This window comes from Bos javanicus, chromosome X, assembly GCF_032452875.1.
Source record: "Bos javanicus breed banteng chromosome X, ARS-OSU_banteng_1.0, whole genome shotgun sequence".
Lineage (NCBI taxonomy): Eukaryota > Metazoa > Chordata > Mammalia > Artiodactyla > Bovidae > Bos > Bos javanicus.
In genome coordinates, this window is record NC_083897.1 from 38,778,134 (window position 1) to 38,797,557 (window position 19,424).

Sequence of the window (19,424 nt, forward strand, 5' to 3'; positions counted from 1 at the left end):
GAAGTGTGAAGCAGGTGGGCATCACCGGGCTGCCAGGGATGAACCAGGAAAGGCAGAGCTGAGCAGTGGCCATCTGGAGAGGTGGGAGGAACTAGCAAAGCCAGGCCCTTTAAGGCCCCTTGGGTGGAGGCCGAGAGGCCCTGGCAAACCATCTCCACCTGGAGGGGACCCAGGCCTGCCACTCTGGGGCAGAGATGGCGTGCCACTTCTGCCAGGCCAGGGTGCTGAGCCCAAGGAGCAGGAGCATGGTGCATGTGTGCAGGCGCAAGTGCAGCAGCAGGGGGCAGGCACAAGTGCCGGACAGCAGGACCAGGAGCACCGTGGCCAGCGTCAGCAGCAGGCTCGTCAAGTGGCACAGGATGTCCTGGGGCCAGCTCTGTGGGCGTTCTGTCAGCCCCAGCTGAGTCACCTGCTGCAGAGCCTTGAGCTTGCCCATGCGATTCTTGAAGGTATCCATGACCTCCTGCAGGAGGAAGACCATGAAGCTGGGACCCTGTGTCCCTGCTGCCCAGGAGCCAGAGAGTCGCAGATTGTGCCCAAGTTCCCAGATTGACTAAGCCGGCCCCGGCCCCAGGAGAGGGCAGCGTGATCATAAAGACCAGGCGCTGCAGGGCACAGTGCCAGGCACGATCCCTTCCCTGGGCTCCGGGGGTGTCAGAGCAGACTCCCTCATCTTCTGCTGGCCTGGTCCCTATCACCACCTCCTTATCAGCCATTTCTCACAAAGGTCCCCCAGGGCTGCTCACCCAGATCTCCTTGGCTCTCTCACAGGACAGGTAGACGATTCTCTCCTTGGTGCAGGCCAGGTTCTGTTTGAGGTGGTAAATCTCGTCCAGGTGCCCCTGTAGGTGCCCATTCACCTGTCCTTCCAGCAGCACTTGTCTTGGGAGCAAAAGACAGTGACAGGCCCTGAGCAACCCTGCTCAAAGCCACACTAGATGTGGCTTCAGAACACGCCTTCCTCCTCTCTCCTCAAGCTGCAGTCGAACCCTGACTCCTCCTCCAGGTCGGTCTCAGAACACCCCAGATGCACATCAGCCAGCCACACACACATACACACACACCAATATTCATGAATCTTTTATATATATAGTCACTCTTTTGTAATGGCTTTACAAAAATAGCAATATATGAGAAGTAGAAATAGAGATCTAAACTGCCTGTGTATGCCATTAAATTCCATATATATATATATATATATATATATATATATATATATATATATACACACACCCCCACCCCAGTGTTTCGTGTGCAGTAGCTCTTCCCTAAAAATCATCTGTTGATTATCAGGATGGAACAGTCTCAAAACTCCACATAACTGTATGACTCCATGGGTAGGAAATGTCCAGCATAAGCCAATCCGTAAAGACAGAGGAGGCTGGGGGAGGGAGGAGATGGGGAGTGACTGCTAGCGGGGATGGAGCTTCTGCTGGGAGGGGTGACAGGGCCCCGGACTGAGACAGTGGCGACTATGGCGCGGCTTTGTGAATGTGAGAAAAACAGTTTAAATGGGTGAATTGTATGGGATGTCAATTATATCTCAATAAAGCTGTTATTAAAACAGAAACCAAAATTGGATTGTGGTAACGGTTACACTGCTGCTGCTGCTAAGTCGCTTCAGTTGTGTCCGACTCTGTGCGACCCCATAGACGGCAGCTCACCAGGCTGCCCCGTCCCTGGGATTCTCCAGGCAAGAACACTGGAGTGGGTTGCCATTTCAACTAAGTAAATTTACTAAAGCTCATTGAAACATACGGTTAAAATGGTACATTTTATGGCATGTAAGTAATATCTCAGTAGACCTATCAAAAAAAAAAAAAAAAAAACACACACAACATCACTACCTGTTGTTTACAGCCACATATTTAAGTAGCAAAAGTCTAAAAATATGTCTGGAAAAGCTAAGCGCCTAACAAGGATAGCAAGTGGGCAGAAGGGGGGAAGGTGAAGGGGAGAGTTTCAAGCAACTCATCTTTTAAGCTTTTATTTCTTAAATAAAATTTGAATATGTTAAGATTTGAGAAAGCTGGGGGTGGACAGATAACCTTGACCAAGTTATTCTCTGCTTTCCCTGGGTTTAGAATATTTCATGATGTCAAAAAACACTTTGAGGTCCCTCATTTGGGCACCAGCAAGGATGGGCCGGAAAGACACAGGCCAGGCAGCTTCCAGCTCTTTAAGGAAAACTGAGGAAGGCCTGACCAGAGCCAGGGTGACAATGCTGGATACCAGCAGGGGCCTGGAGTCCTGCAGAGAAGCAGAGGCAGGGATAGGAACTGGGAAGTGAGAAGTTCAGTTAGGTCCTGTTCAGGGACTTGACTGGCACGCCGTGGAGATGGTCCCCAGGCAGCTGAGAAGCTGAGACACTCATTTGTGGAAGCCAGTTCATCAAGAGTCAGTTCATGATGGTATTTCAAGGAATAGTCCATCAATCTCTGCCCTGTTCCCTGTTGACAAGAGATTGGTCTGACAACCTGACTAAGACTACCACCACAGAGAAGGGGAGAGAGTGGGGTGTCCACCCTGAAAGCAGATTCCCCCATGTCTGTCCTTCCATTCACATATGGGATGGAGCTGCAAGGACATTCAAGATATCTACCAGGTTCAAGTATATATTCATGAACATGTTCTTCATGAAGACAAAATTAGCAAGCAGATTCTTCATTAATGTATTTCTAAGAACAAATGACTATACTCTTACACACATTCTTGCAGAGACTGTTGAATAAGACAATATTAACATGTAAGGCTGTTCCCTCCATCTCCCCTTATCAGTGGGGCCACAGCAAGATCCTAGCTTGTGACACATCCCTCCCTTGGTCAAGGACTCCTCTCTGTCTGGCTCCTACAGCCACGGAGGTAGAAGCACCACCGTGCAAAATGCTCTTATGAGGGCAAAATGATGGTAAATCAAAACGCCCCTCAAATTCTTCCAAAGCTGTTAAGGCCACCCTGTCTGATAAAAATGGCCTCATACATCATTGCTGCTGCAGAAAAGTATATTCTTGTTCATAGCTGAGGATGGGCTTTGACAAACTGAGCTAGAACCTAACAGCCTGAAACATAGAGAAGTCTGAGATGGAGAGACTGAGGTGGGAAGGATGAAGCGAGCCAGATGGGGTAACCTGGTAGAGACAGAGCAACTCCTCCAAGCTCACGTGGTATATCACACACATCCTTAGAAGTGGAGGCAGCAGCAATGGTCACACACAGAGGAAAAGGGCATGTGAAGACAGAGCACAGGGAAGGGGAAGGTGCTGGCCTGGAAGACTGCAGTGACAAGGCCACAAGCTAAGGAAGCCAGCAGCCCCCGGAAGCTGGGAGAGGCTAGGAACAGATTTGCCCTTCCAGAAGGGATGCAGCCCTACCCACACGCTGACTTTGACTTCACTGTGCTGACCTCCAGAACTGAGAGAATCCATCTCTGTTGTTTGAAGCCACTAAGTTTGAGATACTTTGTTAGGACGGCCAGACGAAAGCCCTCCAACTGCATCTGGTGGGGAGAGAACAGGGACGCGGCTAAACAGCCCACCACACATGGCATGGCCTCCTACAACAGAGAATCACCTGGTCAAAAATGCCAGTAGTTTTGAGGTTGAAAAAAAAAACTGCACTTTGGTGACACCATCTAGAGTTCCCTTGCACTAGGTGACACCTGAGTTTAGGAGCCTGAAACTTCTAAGACTGACCATACCACCAAATATTGGCAAGAGCGTGCAGCAACTCAAAGTCTCACAGATTCCTAATGGGAATGTAAAATGGTACAATCATGCAGGAGACCTGGGTTGGGAAGGTTGATTCCTGGTTGGGAAGATCTTCTGGAGGAGGGCATGGCAACCCACTCTAGTATCCTTGCCTAGAGAATCCCATGGACAGAGGAGCCTGGAGGGCTACAGTCCATGGGGTTGCCAAGAGTTGGACATGACTGAGCGACTAAGCACAGCACATGCTGGAAAAGTTTCTTTAGATGTTGATTTGGCAATTTCACATACAAAAGCATATGTTCACAAAAAGACACGCATAGTGTTCACAGTAGCTCTACTCCTCACAGCCCCAACTGGTAGCAAATGAATGGGTCAATGCACTGCATTCACATCACAGAGCACTGCTGAACAAGAAGGAATGAGCCACTCCTGTGTGCAATGTGGATAAATCTCAAAATCATTACATTACGTGAAAGAAGACACAAAGTCTGATATAACATATGCTTCCATTTACATGAAATGTACCAGAACAGACAAATCCAGAGAGATGGAAAACAGATTGGTGGTTACCAGGGGCTGAGGGAAGGCAAATGGGGAGTGGCAGTGTCTCTTTCGAGAGTGATGAAAACGTTGCTGCTGCTGCTGCTGCTGCTGCTGCTGCTAAGTCGCTTCAGTCATGTTCAACTCTGTGCGACCCCATAGACGGCAGCCCACCAGGCTCCCCGTCCCTGGGATTTTCCAGGCAAGAGTACTGGAGTGGGGTGCCATTGCCTTCTCCGATGAAAACGTTGGGGAACTATTATTGATAGATGTACTTTTCATTGCACAATACCGTGAATGCACTGAATGCCATTGTACACTTTAAAATCAGCAATTTAAGCCTTTCCAGCAGTAACAACCTCCCTATGAGAACATGCCTCTTAAAAGGATCTCCCTCATCTCTCTCCAGAAGACAATAGGAAACACAAGAAGAAGCATCTGGTGCAGAGCCTCAATTCCTATTTCATGGATGTGAAATGCCCAGGGTGTTATAAAATCATCACTGTCTTTAGCCATGCACAAACAGTAGTTTTGTGTGTTGGCTGCTCTACTGTCTTCCGCCAGCTTACAGGAGGAAAAGCCAGGCTTACAGAAGGCTACTCCTGCAGACGGAAGTAGCACTAAAAGTAACCTGTATCAAGAAGAATGGGAAACCATCCCCATAAACATGTTTTGGATAAAAAAATAAAATAAAATTAATAACTTTATGTTTTGTCAATTTTGTCTCAATTGAAAAATAAAATAGCCCTCTTGAAAGCAAATACATATAACCTGTGAGAAGTGTCACAGAACTCTCCAGTTTGAAACCTCAGTCTGTGACATACCAGAGAAGACGTGACAATTGCAGGGGCCTGGGTAGTGCCCAGCTGTGGACACCGGGTGACACTTCATTGAGCTGAACATATGCCCTTGTGCCTGAGACTCTGTTTCCCCATCTGTAAAGTGGGCGCTGAATGGTACAGGTGATCAATGCTACACGCTCCCTGTTGTCACTATGACTGCGTTGTCTTCTTCAGCCCATTCACCATTTCTCTCAAGAAATCTGAGTCCTATGGACCTGCTTTTTTGTTTTTAATGTATACTAATCAAGGTAGGCTAACTGCTATAGCCAATGACCAGAACATCTTGGTGGCTGAAGACGATGCCAGTTTATTTCACAGTTCACTCGTGGTGGTGTTGGTATGAGGAAGGTGCTGACTTAGAAGCGCAACCTTGCACAATTCCCACAGAGTTTTGTGAGGAGGTAGTTTGCTCTGCTCCCCAGTACAGCTGGCAGACACTAATATGCTGTGGGTTAAGAACTTTCTAGAGCACCACAGTCCCATTGGCCTAGGCAGTATGGAAACATACAAGGAAATGCACAACTGTCCTGAGTTCTGGTCTTGCTTTACATAAATCCAACCTTGAAAAGAGGACTATAAAGAAGGCTGAGCACCGAAGAATTGATGCTTTTGAACTGTGGTGCTGGAGAAGACTCTTGAGAGTCCCTTGGACTGCAAGGAGATCCAACCAGTCCATCCTAAAAGAGATCAGTCCTAAATATTCACTGGAAGGACTGATGATGAACCTGAAGCTCCAATACTTTGGCCACCTGATGCCAAGAACTGACTCATTGGAAAAGACCCTGATGCTGGGAAAGATTGAAGGCAGGAGGAGAAGGGGACGACAGAGGATGAGATGGTTGGATGACGTCACCAACTAGATGGACTTGAGTTTGAGCAAGCTCCAGGAGATGCTGAAGGACAGGGAAGCCTGGTGTGCTGCAGTTCATGGAGTTGCAAAGAGTTGGATGCAACAGCGATGGAACAACTACAATAACCTTGAAAAAGTCACCCCCCAAAAAAACCTGAATTGTGACTGGCTGCCTTACTTGACAGCAGGTTGCCCCTTCATACTCCTTTAACTGCCCTTCAGGGATTGGTCCAGCAGTGTCAGTGCAGGTAGGATTTCCCTATGCAAACAGAGGATGACTGCAGGGCTCAGAGGAGGGAGCTTGGCACCTATGAGGGTGGCTAGCACCCCAAGAAGGGCTCAGTAGAAATGGGGATGTCCTTGAGAGATTGAGTTTGCCTTTTTTTTCCTATTAGTGGACCCTAGTCTGGTCTTGAAAGTAAAAGTGAAAGTGTCAAGTTGCTCAGTCGTATTGGACTCTGTGACCCCATGGACTGTAGCCCATCAGGTCGTCTGTCCATGGGATTTCCCAGGCAAGAATACTGGAGTGGTTTGCCGTGCCCTTCTCCAGGGGATCTTCCCAAACCCAGGGATCAAACCCAGGTCACCCATATTGCAGGCCGTTTCTTTACTGTCTGAGCCACCAGGGAAGCCTCTTGGATGAATAAAATCAACCCACCGCACCAGGGGCTGAGGAGGAGAGAAAGCATTCCCTGGAAGGCAGTAATTTTTAGAACATATCACCCACGTGGGAGCTTATGCCTCAACTTAGCCATGAGCCCAGTTGATGGGGTCAGGGCAACAAGGCAATTCCACTCATGTATCATCTGCCACTCCAAGAGGAACACTGATACCACCCCCGCCCTCCCCAGAGCCCAGGTGGCCAGGAGCTCCGCCTCACCTGGACTTTTCCTTCTGAAGGGACTCCAGCAATGCTTGCAGGTCAGTCAGATACTGCTCCCTGAGGCTCTGGTAGGACCCCTGCAGGCTCAAGTGGACCATCTTCACCTCTCTCAGCTCCTCCTTCATCTTCTGCCCCAGCAGGACTCGTGGCTGGGCCCCACACTTGCTCTCCAAGGACCTCTGCTGCTGGCAGGCTGGGAAATGAGCCTGGAGAGGGACGTGTCTGATAACAGTGGACAGGTCGCTGGATGAGCAGTCTTCTCCACCTGGCCAGGGGGGCTCTGTACACAGAACCTTTTCACGGGGCTGCTTGCAGTTGTTGTCCAGGCTGCTTTTGGTCCCCAGCACTAAGTCCTTGGGCCTGCAGCCCTCCTCTAGCTCCTGCAGCTGCTGATGACACTGGCGGAGCCTTCGCTCAATCTGGGCGATGGTGACAGAGGTTCGCTGGTTCACCTTCTCAAAGGCTTGCCGGATGTGGGGGGCCTGGTGCCGGTCGGCCTTGGATACCAGTTTGAGGTAGCCCACTGTGTTCTCATTGCGGCTGGCCTTCTCCACCCTCAGCTGCTCTGAGAGGTAGAGGATACAGTGCTTGATGCTGTCCTGTATGTTCCGGGTCAGCTCCCCATCTGAAAGGCTGGAGTGGCCACTGGGGCCATCCTCGCTGGATGACAGGGATCTGCAGGAGGGGACACTGGAGGAGAGGATGGTAGTTGGGCCCTTGGTGTATTCTGTCTGCATTGGGAGATAAGAATCACAAAACAGGTACTTCCATAAGAGGCAAACAATTGGAGAATCAGACTCATTGCTCCACCCTAAACAATACTTCCAGGTGTGAGCAGGTATTTACATGCCCTACATGCACTTCCATGTACATGCCTTCCATGTACTTACATGTGCAAAAACATGTGTGAGTACATGCGACACAGACTGGACATGCTTTATGGGCATGGCATACCTCACTGTGATCTCCAGGTGGCTAGCACACCCTCCACATCTGCCCTGTCTGTTCCTGAACTTCTCTTCAAAGATTTACCAGCTGTGAATCTCATTTTATAGAGAACTGTTATTGTGAAGCATGGAATAAACTCATTTCCCTCAACTCATACAGCTTGCTATATTGCTACTGCCAGGTGGACAGAAGGGAGAGGCATGGAGATTTGCAGCCTAACAGGTTGATTCCTTCACCTAATCATTCTTTGAACACATATTCCTGAGTCTGCCATGTGGAACAGAAGGCAGACACATTCTGTACTCTCATAGAGCTGACCATGCAGGGTGGATGGTTCTACTGTAACACAAAGGAGTCTCTTACATGGAAAGGGATAATAGTAAGCACACTGCCTTGGAGACAGAGCCCAGTTCAAATCCTGACACCACCACTCTGAGACCTTGAGCACTCAGAGGGTCAGATTTCTCACTTCTAAAATAAAATTGGCCATAAGAGCATAACTGGAACACAGGAGACCAGGGCAGAGTAGACAGTGATGAACTAGGAGAGATAGGTATGATCAGGACAGGTGGAGCCTCTGTTCTGTCCCTACTTTTTAACTAAAAACACCTTCATGAATGTTTGATCTGAAAATGCTCTCCCAGTGGAGAGCCAGGAGTGATTATATTGTAATAGATATTTTGGTTCCGTGTATTTTATTCTATGCAAATTATACCTTAATCTTAAAAAAGAAATGTGATACCACTATGCACCGAGCAGAGTGGCAAAATTTAGACTAACAGTAATAAATCTCAGACAGGATATGAAACAACAGGAACCCTCCATCACTCCTGGTGGGAGAGTAAATGGTGTAAAACTTTGGGGAAAGCATTTGGTAATATCATGAAGTTGAAGACATGCATGCTGAATGGCCCAGGTACGCTCATGGCTTAGATGGTAAAGAATCTGCCTGCAATGCAGGAGACCTAGGTTTGATCCTTGGGTGGGGAAGATCCCCTGGAGAAAGGAATGGCAACCCACTCCAGCATTTCTGCCTGGAAAATTCCATGGATAGAGGAGCCTGGCAAGCTACAGGCCATGGGACCACCGCAAAGAGTCAGACACGACTGAGCGACTAACACACTAATGCTGAATGGCCTGGCAATTACATACTTAGATATACCCTTGAGAGGCAGGTACAATAATACTCCCAATAATCAACTGCTAGAAACAACCCACCTGGTCTATAGATCAAAGAATATGTAAGTGAACTGTAATATATTCAGTAATATACTACAGCAATGGCACTTCCCAGGTGGCACTAGTGGTAAAGAACCCACCTACCAATGTAGGAGACATAAGAGACATGAGTTCGATCCCTGGGTCGGGAAGATTCTCTGGAGGAGGGAATGGCAACCCACTACAGTATTCTTGCCTGGAGAATCCTACGGACAGAGGAGCCTGGCAGGCCGCAGTCCATGGGGTTACAAACAGTTGGACACGACTGAAGCAACTTGGCACGCACCCACGCATACAGCAATAAAAATAAACTACAGTCTTGAAAACATGAATGAACAAGTATAATGTTAAACAAAAGGAGTCAAACGCAGAAGAATCCATACAATATATGGCTCTATTCATATAAAGTTCAGTTCAGTTCAGTCACTCAGTCATGTCCGATTCTTTGCAACCCCATGTACTGTAGCATGCCAGGCTTCCCTGTCTATCACTAACTCCCAGATTTACTCAAACTCATGTCCACTGAGTCAGTGATGCCATCCAACCATCTCATCCTCTGTTTTCCCCGTCTCCTCCCACTTCATATCAAGTTCAAAAGCAGATAAAATGAAATGATGTTGTTCAGGGATGCATACAGAGGAAGTAAAGTTATAAAGAAACACATGGGCTTTAGTAGCATAATCATCAGGATAGTGGTTCCTGAAATTTCCACTAGAGCGAGAGAAGGAGATTGTGATTGGGAGAAACATGTGGAAGCTAGGGTGCTTGATCTGGGTGGTAGCTAAATGTGTGTTTACATTATCACTACTTCCTAAACTAAATGTTGAGGTTTTTGCACCTTTATATGCATATGCCAAATTTCACAATTTTTAAAAGTTTTTAAATGTTCAACACATGGCTTTAATAGTGGATTAGAAATGGCTTGAGAAACAACTAATAAATTGTAAAACAGAGCTAAAGAAAGCATCCAGAATGTAGCACAGAGGCACAAAGAAATAGAAAACCTGAAAATACCGAAAAATACGACACACTGAAGACAGAATGAGAAAGTCTAACAAAAAAGTAACTGCCATGCCACAGGGAGAGGACAGCCTCAGGTAACAGCAAGACTTTAAGAGATAGTCACTAAGAACTTTCCAAAATTGATGAAAAACATAAATCCAAAAATTCAAGAAGCCCAAGATAAACCAAACAGGATAAAACACAAATATATACAAATCTAGACACAGATCTTAGAAGCAGCCAGATTTAAAAAGCTGATTACCTTTAAAACCATGACTTTTAGACTGAAAGCTGCCTTCTCAGTAGCATCAATGAAATCCAGAAGAGAGTTGAATAATATCTTCAATACACTGACAGAGTAACTGTCAAAGAGAAAAAAAATAGGTCACATTCAAAGAATCAGAAGCGAGAATGTTTTCCGACTTTTCAGTGAAGCACTAAGAATTAGAAAACATTGAAGCAATGCCTTCAAAATGTGGAGGGGAAACAATTTTCTCACCTAGAAGTCTACAACCAAACTGTCAATTTTCAGGTTAGACTAAAGATTTTTCCAGCATGAAAGAACTCAAATAGTTTACTTCCTCTGCATTCTTTTTTTTTTTTTTTTCTGGAAGCTACTAGAGAAGATGTGCCACTAAAACCAGAGAAAAACCTAAGAAAGAAGTAGAGATGGGATCCATGAAACTGGGCTCTCAAGCCCAAAAAAAGTCAAGTGCAATCTCCAGGATGATGGAAGGGGAGACCAAGCTGGATGTGTGCCTGGAGGGCAAGTCAAAAGGCTCCAGGAAAGAGTGCTCCAAGTGAATGAAATCAATGGCATACTGTAGGACATCTTTCAGCAGCTTGCAAGGAGAGAGAGCCAGTTTGGGAAAGTACTGCCCTATGGTAAGTAGTAGAGAACAAGCAACACGGGGGTGGGGAGAAACAGTGTTAACTCTAAAGAAAACAAACTATCAAGACAGGGGACTTCCCTAGTGGTCCAGTGGCCAAGACTCCACACTCCCAATGCAGGGGGCCTCGGTTTGAGCCCTGGTCAGGGAACTAGACACCCCCCCATACTGCAACTATTGACCCTGCAGAGTCAAATAAATAAATATTTTTTAAAATATATCAAGAGAGAAAGGAAAAATAATCAGGGTTGTCATAGACTTGATAATGTGAACACCAAGGAATGACCTAATGCAGATCATTGTATACTGTCTTGGGAGGATGGGGGTGGTGGAAGAGCTACATCATCATCTTTTATTCTAAGAATAGTCAGTAATTCCTAAAATCTAAAGAAATAGCACTATAAACAATTTATTTAGAGAGTTGGAAGTAAATGCCAAAAGAAACAGCTAAAAGGGATGAATATAGTTGATTCTGGGGAATAGATGGATGAATGTGGGTCAAGCAACAGATTGCTATTTTTGTAATAAACCTTATAGGGGAACCCTTTTCCTCTTTGAACCAGGGGTTGGCAAACTCTGGGCTGGTTTTGTACATGGATGAGCTAAGTATGGTTTTTACATTTAAATGGTTGAAAAAAATCAAAAGAAGGACATTTTCTGGCATGTGAAAATGATGTGAGGTTCAAATTTCAGTGTCCGAAGTGTTATTAGCACACAGCCACACTGGTTCACTTATATATAGTCTCTGACCAACTTTGTGTCATAACAAAGGTCCAGTTGAGCAGCTAAAGCAAAGAACATGTGGCCTCAAATATTTACTATCTGGCCCTTTATAGAAACAGTTTGCTGATCCCTGCTTTAAACTATGTTCATACATACCACTAAATAAATGAAAGAACTAAGTATTTTTAAAGGAAGTAGGTAATACAGAAAATTAAAATTTGCTAATGACTTGTTCTATTGGGGAATTTTATAGATATCATATAAAACTCAAAATTGAGGTGACCTAAATTGGAAGGAAATAAAAAAAAAAGAGAGAATATAGGTATATATGTAGCTGGTTCACTTCATCGTACAGCATAACCTAACACCACACTGTAAAGCAACTATACCCCAATAAAAATTATTTAATTAACTCATTGACTACACTAAAGCCTTTGACTGTGTGGATCACAACAAACTGTGGGAAATTCTTAAAGAGATGGGAATACCAGACCACCTTACCTACCTCCTGAGAAACCTATATGCAGGTCAGAAAGTAACAGAACAGGACATGGATCAACAGACTGGTTCAAAATTAGGAAAGGAGTATTTCAAGGCTTTATATTGTCACCCTGCTTATTTAACTTTTATACAGAGTACCTCATGTAAAATGCCACACTGGATGAATCACAAGCTGGAATCAAGATTGCCAGGAGAAATACCAATAACCTGAGATATGCAGACGACACCACCCTAATGGCAGAAAGTTAAGAGGAACTAAAGAGCCTCTTGATGAAACTGAAAGAGGAGAGTGAAAAAGCTGGCTTAAAACTCAACATTCCAAAAACTAAGATCATGGCATCCGGTCCCATCACTACATGGCAAATAGATGGGGAAACAATGGAAACAGTAACAGACTTTATTTTGGGGGGCTCCAAAATCACTGCAGATGGTGACTGTAGCCATGAAATTAAAAGATGCTTGCTCCTTGTAAGAAAAGGTATGACCAATCTAGACAGCATATTAAAAAGCAGAGACATCACTTTTCTGACAAAGGTCCATACAGTCAAAGCTATGGTTTTTCCAGTAGTCATGTATGGATGTGAGAGTTGGACCATAAAGAAAGCTGAGCACCAAGGAATTGATGCTTTTGAACTGTGGTGTTGGAGAAGATTCTTGAGCGAGATCAAACAAGCCACTCCTAAAGGAAATCAATCCCGAATATTCATTGGAAGGACTGAAGCTGAAGCTCCAATACTTCGGCCACCTGATGTGAACAACTGACTCACTGGAAAAAGACCCTGATGCTGGGAAAGATTGAAGGCAGGAGGAGAAGGGGACGACAGAGGATGAGATGGTTGGATGGCATCACCGACTCAATGGGCATGAGTTTGAGCAAGCTCCGGTAGCTGGTGATGGACAGGGAGGCCTAGCATGCTGTAGTCCATGGGATTGCAAAGAGTCAGATATGACTGAGCAGCTGAAATGAACTGAACTGAACTGAGGGAGGCCTGGAATGCTACAGTCCATAGGATATAAAGAGTCGGACACAACTGAGTGACTGAACAACAAAATGTAATTAGGAAAACTCAAAATTGAGAGAAGAATAGGTTGGTGAAAAAAAAATGCAAGGCCACTAGTGGAAAAAAGAGACAGGTACATAACATCCAAATAACCAAGGGAAGAAAGAAAGGAACTTGATTAATTCAAAAAGCAGAAGGAAAGGAGGAACAAAAATAAATGGGATACCAGAGTAAATATAAAATAGGATGGCAATAAGATGTGATTATCAGTGACTGTATATCATGTTCTCAAGACTAACACTCCATACTGTAAATATGTCAGTCCTCTACTTATTAATATATGAAAAATAAGTGAAAGTTACAGTCAGCCATGTCTGACTCTTTGTGACTCCATGGACTATACAGTCCACGGAATTCTCCAGGCCAGAATACTGGAGTGGGTAGCCTTTCCCTTCTCCAGCATTAATGTATAAATTTAATAAAATCCCAATTTAAAACCCAATGGGACTGTCTTATGAATCTTAGATTAGCTAATACCAAAATTTACTTGGAAGAGAAAATGAAAAACAGTAGCTAAGAAATTTTAAGAAAAATAAATAGTCTTGGGATATTATATGTGGCTATATATAAAATAAATTAAGTTAGAGTGCTACTTTACATTACAGAGACATCAGTGTCCCAACAAAGATCCATATAGTCAAAGCTATGATTTTTCTAGTAGTCATATACGGATGTGAGAGTTGGACCATAAAGAAGGCTGAGCACCAAAGAATTGATGCTTTCAAACTGTGGTGCCGGAACAGACTCTTAAGAGTCCCTTGGACAGCAAGGAGATCAAACCACTCAACCATAAAGGAAATCAACACTGAATAGTCATTGGAAGGACTGATGCTGAAGCTGAAGCCCCAATACTTCGCCCACCTGATGTGAAGAGCCAACTCATTAGAAAAAGACCCTGATGCTGGGGAAGACTGAGGGCAGAGGGAGAAGGGGGCGACAGAGGATGAGATGGTTGGATGGCATCACCAAGTCAATGGACACGAGTTTGAGCAAACTCCAGGAGATAGTGAAGAACAGGGAAGCCTGGCATATTGTGACTCATGGGGTCAAAAACAGCTGGACACGACTTAGTGACTAAACAACAACAGTAAGAAAGCCGAGACAGCATAGAGTACTAAACATAAAAATGAAACTAAAAAGGTATCAGAAGGACACAATAGGAAATGTTTTTGTAATCTTTGTGTGGAGAACATCTTTCTGAACAAGTCTCAAGCCAAAATGCCATAAAGGAAAAGATTTACATATTGTAAATGTACTACATTAATTTTTTTTTAAATCTATAAACCTTCTTATAGTGAAAGAAGTATAAAATTAAAAAGAAGCAACATTTCAGCTTGGTTCAAAACTTGCTCCTTAAAAATGAAGTATCTCCTGATAAACTTATTCAGCTCAGTTCAGTCGCTCAGTCGTGTCCGCCTCTTTGCAACCCCGTGGACTGCAGCAGCATGCCAGGCTTCCCTGTCCGTCACCAACTCCCTGAGCCTGCTCACATAAACTCATTAGGTGTTGCCAAAAAAAAAGTATCTCCATTAATATTTTTAAAAAGCAACAGATTAAAAGATCTGCAATACCTGTAAGAGACAAAGGACTAATCAACATAATATTTTTTAAATTCCTACAAATTAGGAAGCTAAAAATAATTTACCAAACATAAGAACAGTAAAGGGTTGTAACAGTCAATTCAGAAAGGATGAACTACGAATGCCAGTAAACGTACAAAAAAATGTACAACTGCAAGTAAATCAGGCAGACATGAAACGAATGATTAAAAACGGTTTTCTTATCCATCAGAAGGCCGGACATTAAAAATATAAACAATATTCATTGTTGACGGGGACCTGGGGAAAGGTGCACTCACATAACTGCGAATAGAATGACACAGAGGTTCTGGGTTTCACTGCGCCATTATCACTGCACGAAGCCTTTAACCCAGCAAGGACGTGGGTCCCTGGCCGCCTTTAGGGCCATTGTGGGAGCTCTCAGGAGAGCGGCAGGTTTGAACTAAGTGGCTGAAATAAGGGTGTGTTGGTGCAGAGAAGGTGCCAGGGGGACCACGAAAGAGCACCTCAGAGTCACAGGGACGAGCTCCGTGGCCTTGCTGATTGGGGCTTTCAGAAAGATGTAAAGTTAACGGGAGTCCCTTTAAGTCGTTGGACGCACAGCAGCTCAACGGTTTGGTGGGGTTTGAAGTACAGAAGTTTCTAGAAAAAGAAACGAGGTCCGTGCAGAAACGCCTTGCTGCCTTAAGACGCTCAGACCGCTTCACCTTTTGTGAACCGCGTTCCCCACCCCCGCTCCCCCTCGCCACCGCCGGACATTGGGCTTCTGTGGGGCTGGAGAGGGGGCAGCTGCCAACTGGAAAATTCCAGCGTGGCTTTTATCATAGTGTGAGAAAATGCACAAAACAAACGTAACCACTGTAACTCTTTTAAAGCTTGTGAAAACACAGGTACTCCGTTATTCCAGTCAGCACGTATCGCAACCATCGCATCATCTAGTTCCAAAAATTGATTATCACCCCCCCCCACCCCCCGCAAAGTAGACTCCGGTGCTGGTGCGGAGGAAGCTCTCTTTGAGTTGACAGGACAAGCGCAGATACAAAGGACTAATCTCAAGGTATCTCGAATAATGTGCAATATATGAAAGACAAATATTCAAAATCCGCGGGATTGGAGGGCGCGCGGAGGGAGCGGCGCGCGGAGGGAGCGGCGCGCGGAGGGAGCGGCGCGCGGAGGGAGCGGCGCGCGGAGGGAGCGGCGCGCGGAGGGAGCGGCGCGCGGAGGGAGCGGCACGTTTGTACACCGCGCAGCACACTCCGCTGTATTTGCTCCTCAGACGCGGGCGTGTTCGCAGCTATGGCCGACGCTGAGGCGAGCGCCACGATGGCGGACGAAGCCAAACCTGACTCGAAGACTTTGCAGATTCTGCGGGACATGGCCAATCGCCTGCGCATCCATTCCATCAGGGCCACCTGCGCCTCGAGTTCTGGGTAAGGCGCCCTCGTCGAAGCTCGGGTCGTTGAGCGGCTCGCCCTACGGGACGCCTGTGGAGAGAGTTGAGGGAGCTGTCGGGGGGCGGGGAGGGCTCGGTTGTGGAGGCCCCGTTTCATGCTCTCCGGGTTTGGCTGCCATATGCTCCGGCAGCCACCCGTCTCGGGCCCGTGGCCGGCCGACAGTGGCGGCCCGGGGCCTCCGGTCTCTCAGGTTAACGGAGAAGAGCCCGGACGCGACGGGCGGAGCGCGTGGCCCGGGCGGCTGGCATGGGAGCGGGAGCGGCCTGGCGCTGTTTGTGTGAGGAGTTGTCCTCGTCGCCAAGGCCTCGAACCCAGTAGATGGAGTTCGGAGAAATAAAGCTTAAAAGAAAGTGATGGGGGAGTAAGAATCCGAGCAAAGGGGAAACTGTTGCTTCTGCTGGTATTTTGTCGAAGATGTTTACGTCAATATTCATAAGAGATATTGCAGTTAGTTTTCTTGGAAGATATTTGTCTGCCTTTAGCATCGGTATAAGGGCTGTTCTGGCCCAGAGTGAGTTTTAACGTGTTCTCTTCAGGGTTTTTTGGTTTTTTTTTTTTTTTTTTTCCCTGGAAGAGTTGGAAGAGGATTGAGGATTCGGCAGTGAGGCCATCAGGTTCAAAGTTTTTCTTTGTCATGGAGCTTTTCCACTACTGATACAACTTCCGTATTGTAGATTTATTCAGATTTTCTCTTTGTGATTCAGTCTTCTTCGATTTTGTTTCTAGAAATTTCTAGGTTAAACGATTTATTGCCATACAATTGTTCGCAGTACTTGATAGTGCTTTTTATGTCTGTTGAATTGGTGGTTATAGCCTTACTTTCATTCCTGACATGAAATTAGTAATTTCGAATCTGATTTAGTACATTTAGTAATTTTCTTTTTCATTTATTCTAGTTAAAGGTTTGTTAATTTTGTTAATCTATTCAAAGAACCAACTTCTGTTTTGGTTCATTTTCTACATTGTTTTCCTAGTCTATTTGTTTCTGCTCTAGTATTTTATTACTTTTTCCATTTTAGTAGCTTTGATTTAGTTCTGCGTTTTTCAGTAAGTTGTGAACTTAAGGGCTTCCCCTGGTGACTGCGACCGTAAAGAGCCTGCCTGCAATGCGCGAGACCCAGGTTAGATCCCTGGATCCGGAGGATCCTGTGGAGAAGGAAATGGCCTCCCACTCCAATATTCTTGCCTGGAAAATCCCATGGATGGAGGAGCCTGGCGGGCTACAGTCCATGGGGTCGCAAAAGTCGGACAGGACTGAGCGAGCTCACTTTCTTTCACTGTGCACTTAGGTTTGTTTGTTTGTTTAGTTGTTTGTTTGTTTTTTTCCCTTGAGAGACTTTTTATTTATCTATTTATCGGCCTCACCGTGCAGCTTGCAAGATCTTACTTGCCGGACTGGGGATCGAACCAGGGCCCAGGGTAATGAAAGCGCCGAGTTCCAACGACTGCACCGCCAGGGGATTCCCAGAGATAGTTCTTTTTTAATGCAATCATTTATAGCTATAAACTTCTCTCATCACTGCTTTTGCCACATCCCACAAATTTTGGTATAATGTGTATTTCATTTGTCTCTAAAAGTTCATCAGCTTTTCTTGCAATTTCTTCTTTGACCTATTCATTTAAGTACACTGTGGAGAATTTTTGTTGTTTTCTTTTAAAATTGAATTATAGTTGACTTGCAATATTAATGTCAGGTGTACAATACAGTGATTCAATATTTTTACAGATTATACTGCATATAAAGTTATTTTAAGAGTGTGTTGCCTAATTCCCACAAATGTGTAAGCTTTACCATTTTCCTTCTATTATTGACTTCTAACTTCACCCTGTCATGGAGATGTGTGTGGTTCTGTTTTTTTTTTTTTTACACTTACATTTTGCTCCCTTCACCTTCTAAATTAATAATGGTTTACATTTTCTCAAGAGATCTCTAACAGGAGTATCCACTTAAGGGATACTTGAAAGCCAAGAGGTTTAACTCTCCATTTTCTGTATTGTGAAATTTGAAAGGGGAGATTAGTAATACCCATGAGCTGCACTTAAAATCTTACTCTTCTGACTTTTGGGGCATGGCAGGGCTCTATAGTGCCTGCCTGGACGCCCATGAAAGCTGCTTTTTAAGAGCAAGGGTTGTTTCATTCTGTAAGGGCCTCAAGTTACTCCACCATGAGAAACTTCTCAGTCTGACCATTTACTTCCTAAAAGAAATTCACTTTAGGTAGTAGAATGCATTTTATTCATTGGGGTTTTTTAAAATTTTCTTTCCCAGTGTTATTGAGATGTAATTGAGCACACGGGGCTTCCCTGGTGGCTCAGCAATAAAGAATATGCCTGCCAATGCAGGAGATGAGGGTTTGATCCATGGAGAAGGAAATAGCAACCCACTCAAGTATTCTTGCCTAGGAAATCCCATGGACAGAGGAGCCTGGCAGACTATAGTCCATGGGGTCACTCAGAGTGGGACACGACCTAGCAACTAAACAATTGAGCACACAGCATTAATATATTAGCATAATAATTTGATTTAAATATATTGTAAAATGATGACCACAGGTTTATTTACCATCCACCATCTCATAGATAAAACGGAAAAGAAAAATGTTTTTTCCTTGTAATGAAAACTCTTAGGATCTACTCTTTTAACAACTAAAGTATATATCATACAGCAGTGTTAACTACAGTCATTTAGTTGTGTTTTACTTCCCATATCTGGAAGTTTGTAGCTTTTGACAACTTTATCCAATTCCAGCTCCCCCCAACCCCCACCTCTGGTAACCACAAATCCTATGATCTTCTATGAGTTTGGACGTTTGGTGTGGGTTTTTTGTTTGTTTTTAGAGTCTACATATAAGTGAGATAATACAATATTTGTTTTTCTCTGAGTTATTTCAGTTAGCATAATGTTCTCAGGGTCCATCTATGTTGTCACAGATGACAGAATTTCCTTTTTATGAGTGAATTATATTACATCATATATATATGTACCACATCTCCTTTATCCGCTCATCTTTTTTTAAAGAAATACTATATTTTATGTATTTATTTAGTTTTGGTGGCTCAGCATGTGGGATCATAGTTTCCTAACCAGGGAAATCCGCATTCATCTATCGGTGGACACTTAGGTTGTTTCCATGGCTTGGCTACTATAAATAATGCTGCTGTGAATGTAGGGGTGTAGATATCTGTTCCACATAGTGTTTTCATTTCCTTCAGATACATTCCCAGTAGTTGAATTGCTGGGTCATA

General features: G+C 44.8%; 3 protein-coding genes across 3 annotated transcripts in view; 2 read left to right on the top strand and 1 right to left on the bottom strand.

Moving 5' to 3' along the window:
- Positions 1 to 98: 98 nt before the first annotated feature.
- TEX28 (testis expressed 28) lies at positions 99 to 7,649 on the bottom strand (the record flags this gene model as incomplete). The annotated part of the gene is made up of 3 exons (XM_061408748.1): positions 99 to 463; positions 747 to 882; positions 6,820 to 7,649. Coding segments are annotated over 3 exons (1,320 nt in total), but the record flags the coding sequence as incomplete, so codon positions are not given.
- On the top strand, positions 2,903 to 4,865 carry LOC133242210 (small ribosomal subunit protein eS27-like). The gene is made up of 2 exons (XM_061408330.1): positions 2,903 to 2,908; positions 4,635 to 4,865. Exons 1-2 carry the CDS (start codon positions 2,903 to 2,905, stop codon positions 4,863 to 4,865), a joined length of 237 nt encoding a protein of 78 aa, XP_061264314.1.
- Positions 7,650 to 15,936: 8,287 nt separating the features above from the next.
- Positions 15,937 to 19,424, top strand: part of TKTL1 (transketolase like 1) — a 28,664-nt gene continuing 25,176 nt past the window's right edge. The window contains exon 1 of the mRNA XM_061409012.1: positions 15,937 to 16,154. Coding sequence (XP_061264996.1) covers positions 16,021 to 16,154 — 134 coding nt within the window. The 5' untranslated portion in view covers positions 15,937 to 16,020. The remainder of the gene's footprint in view (positions 16,155 to 19,424) is intronic.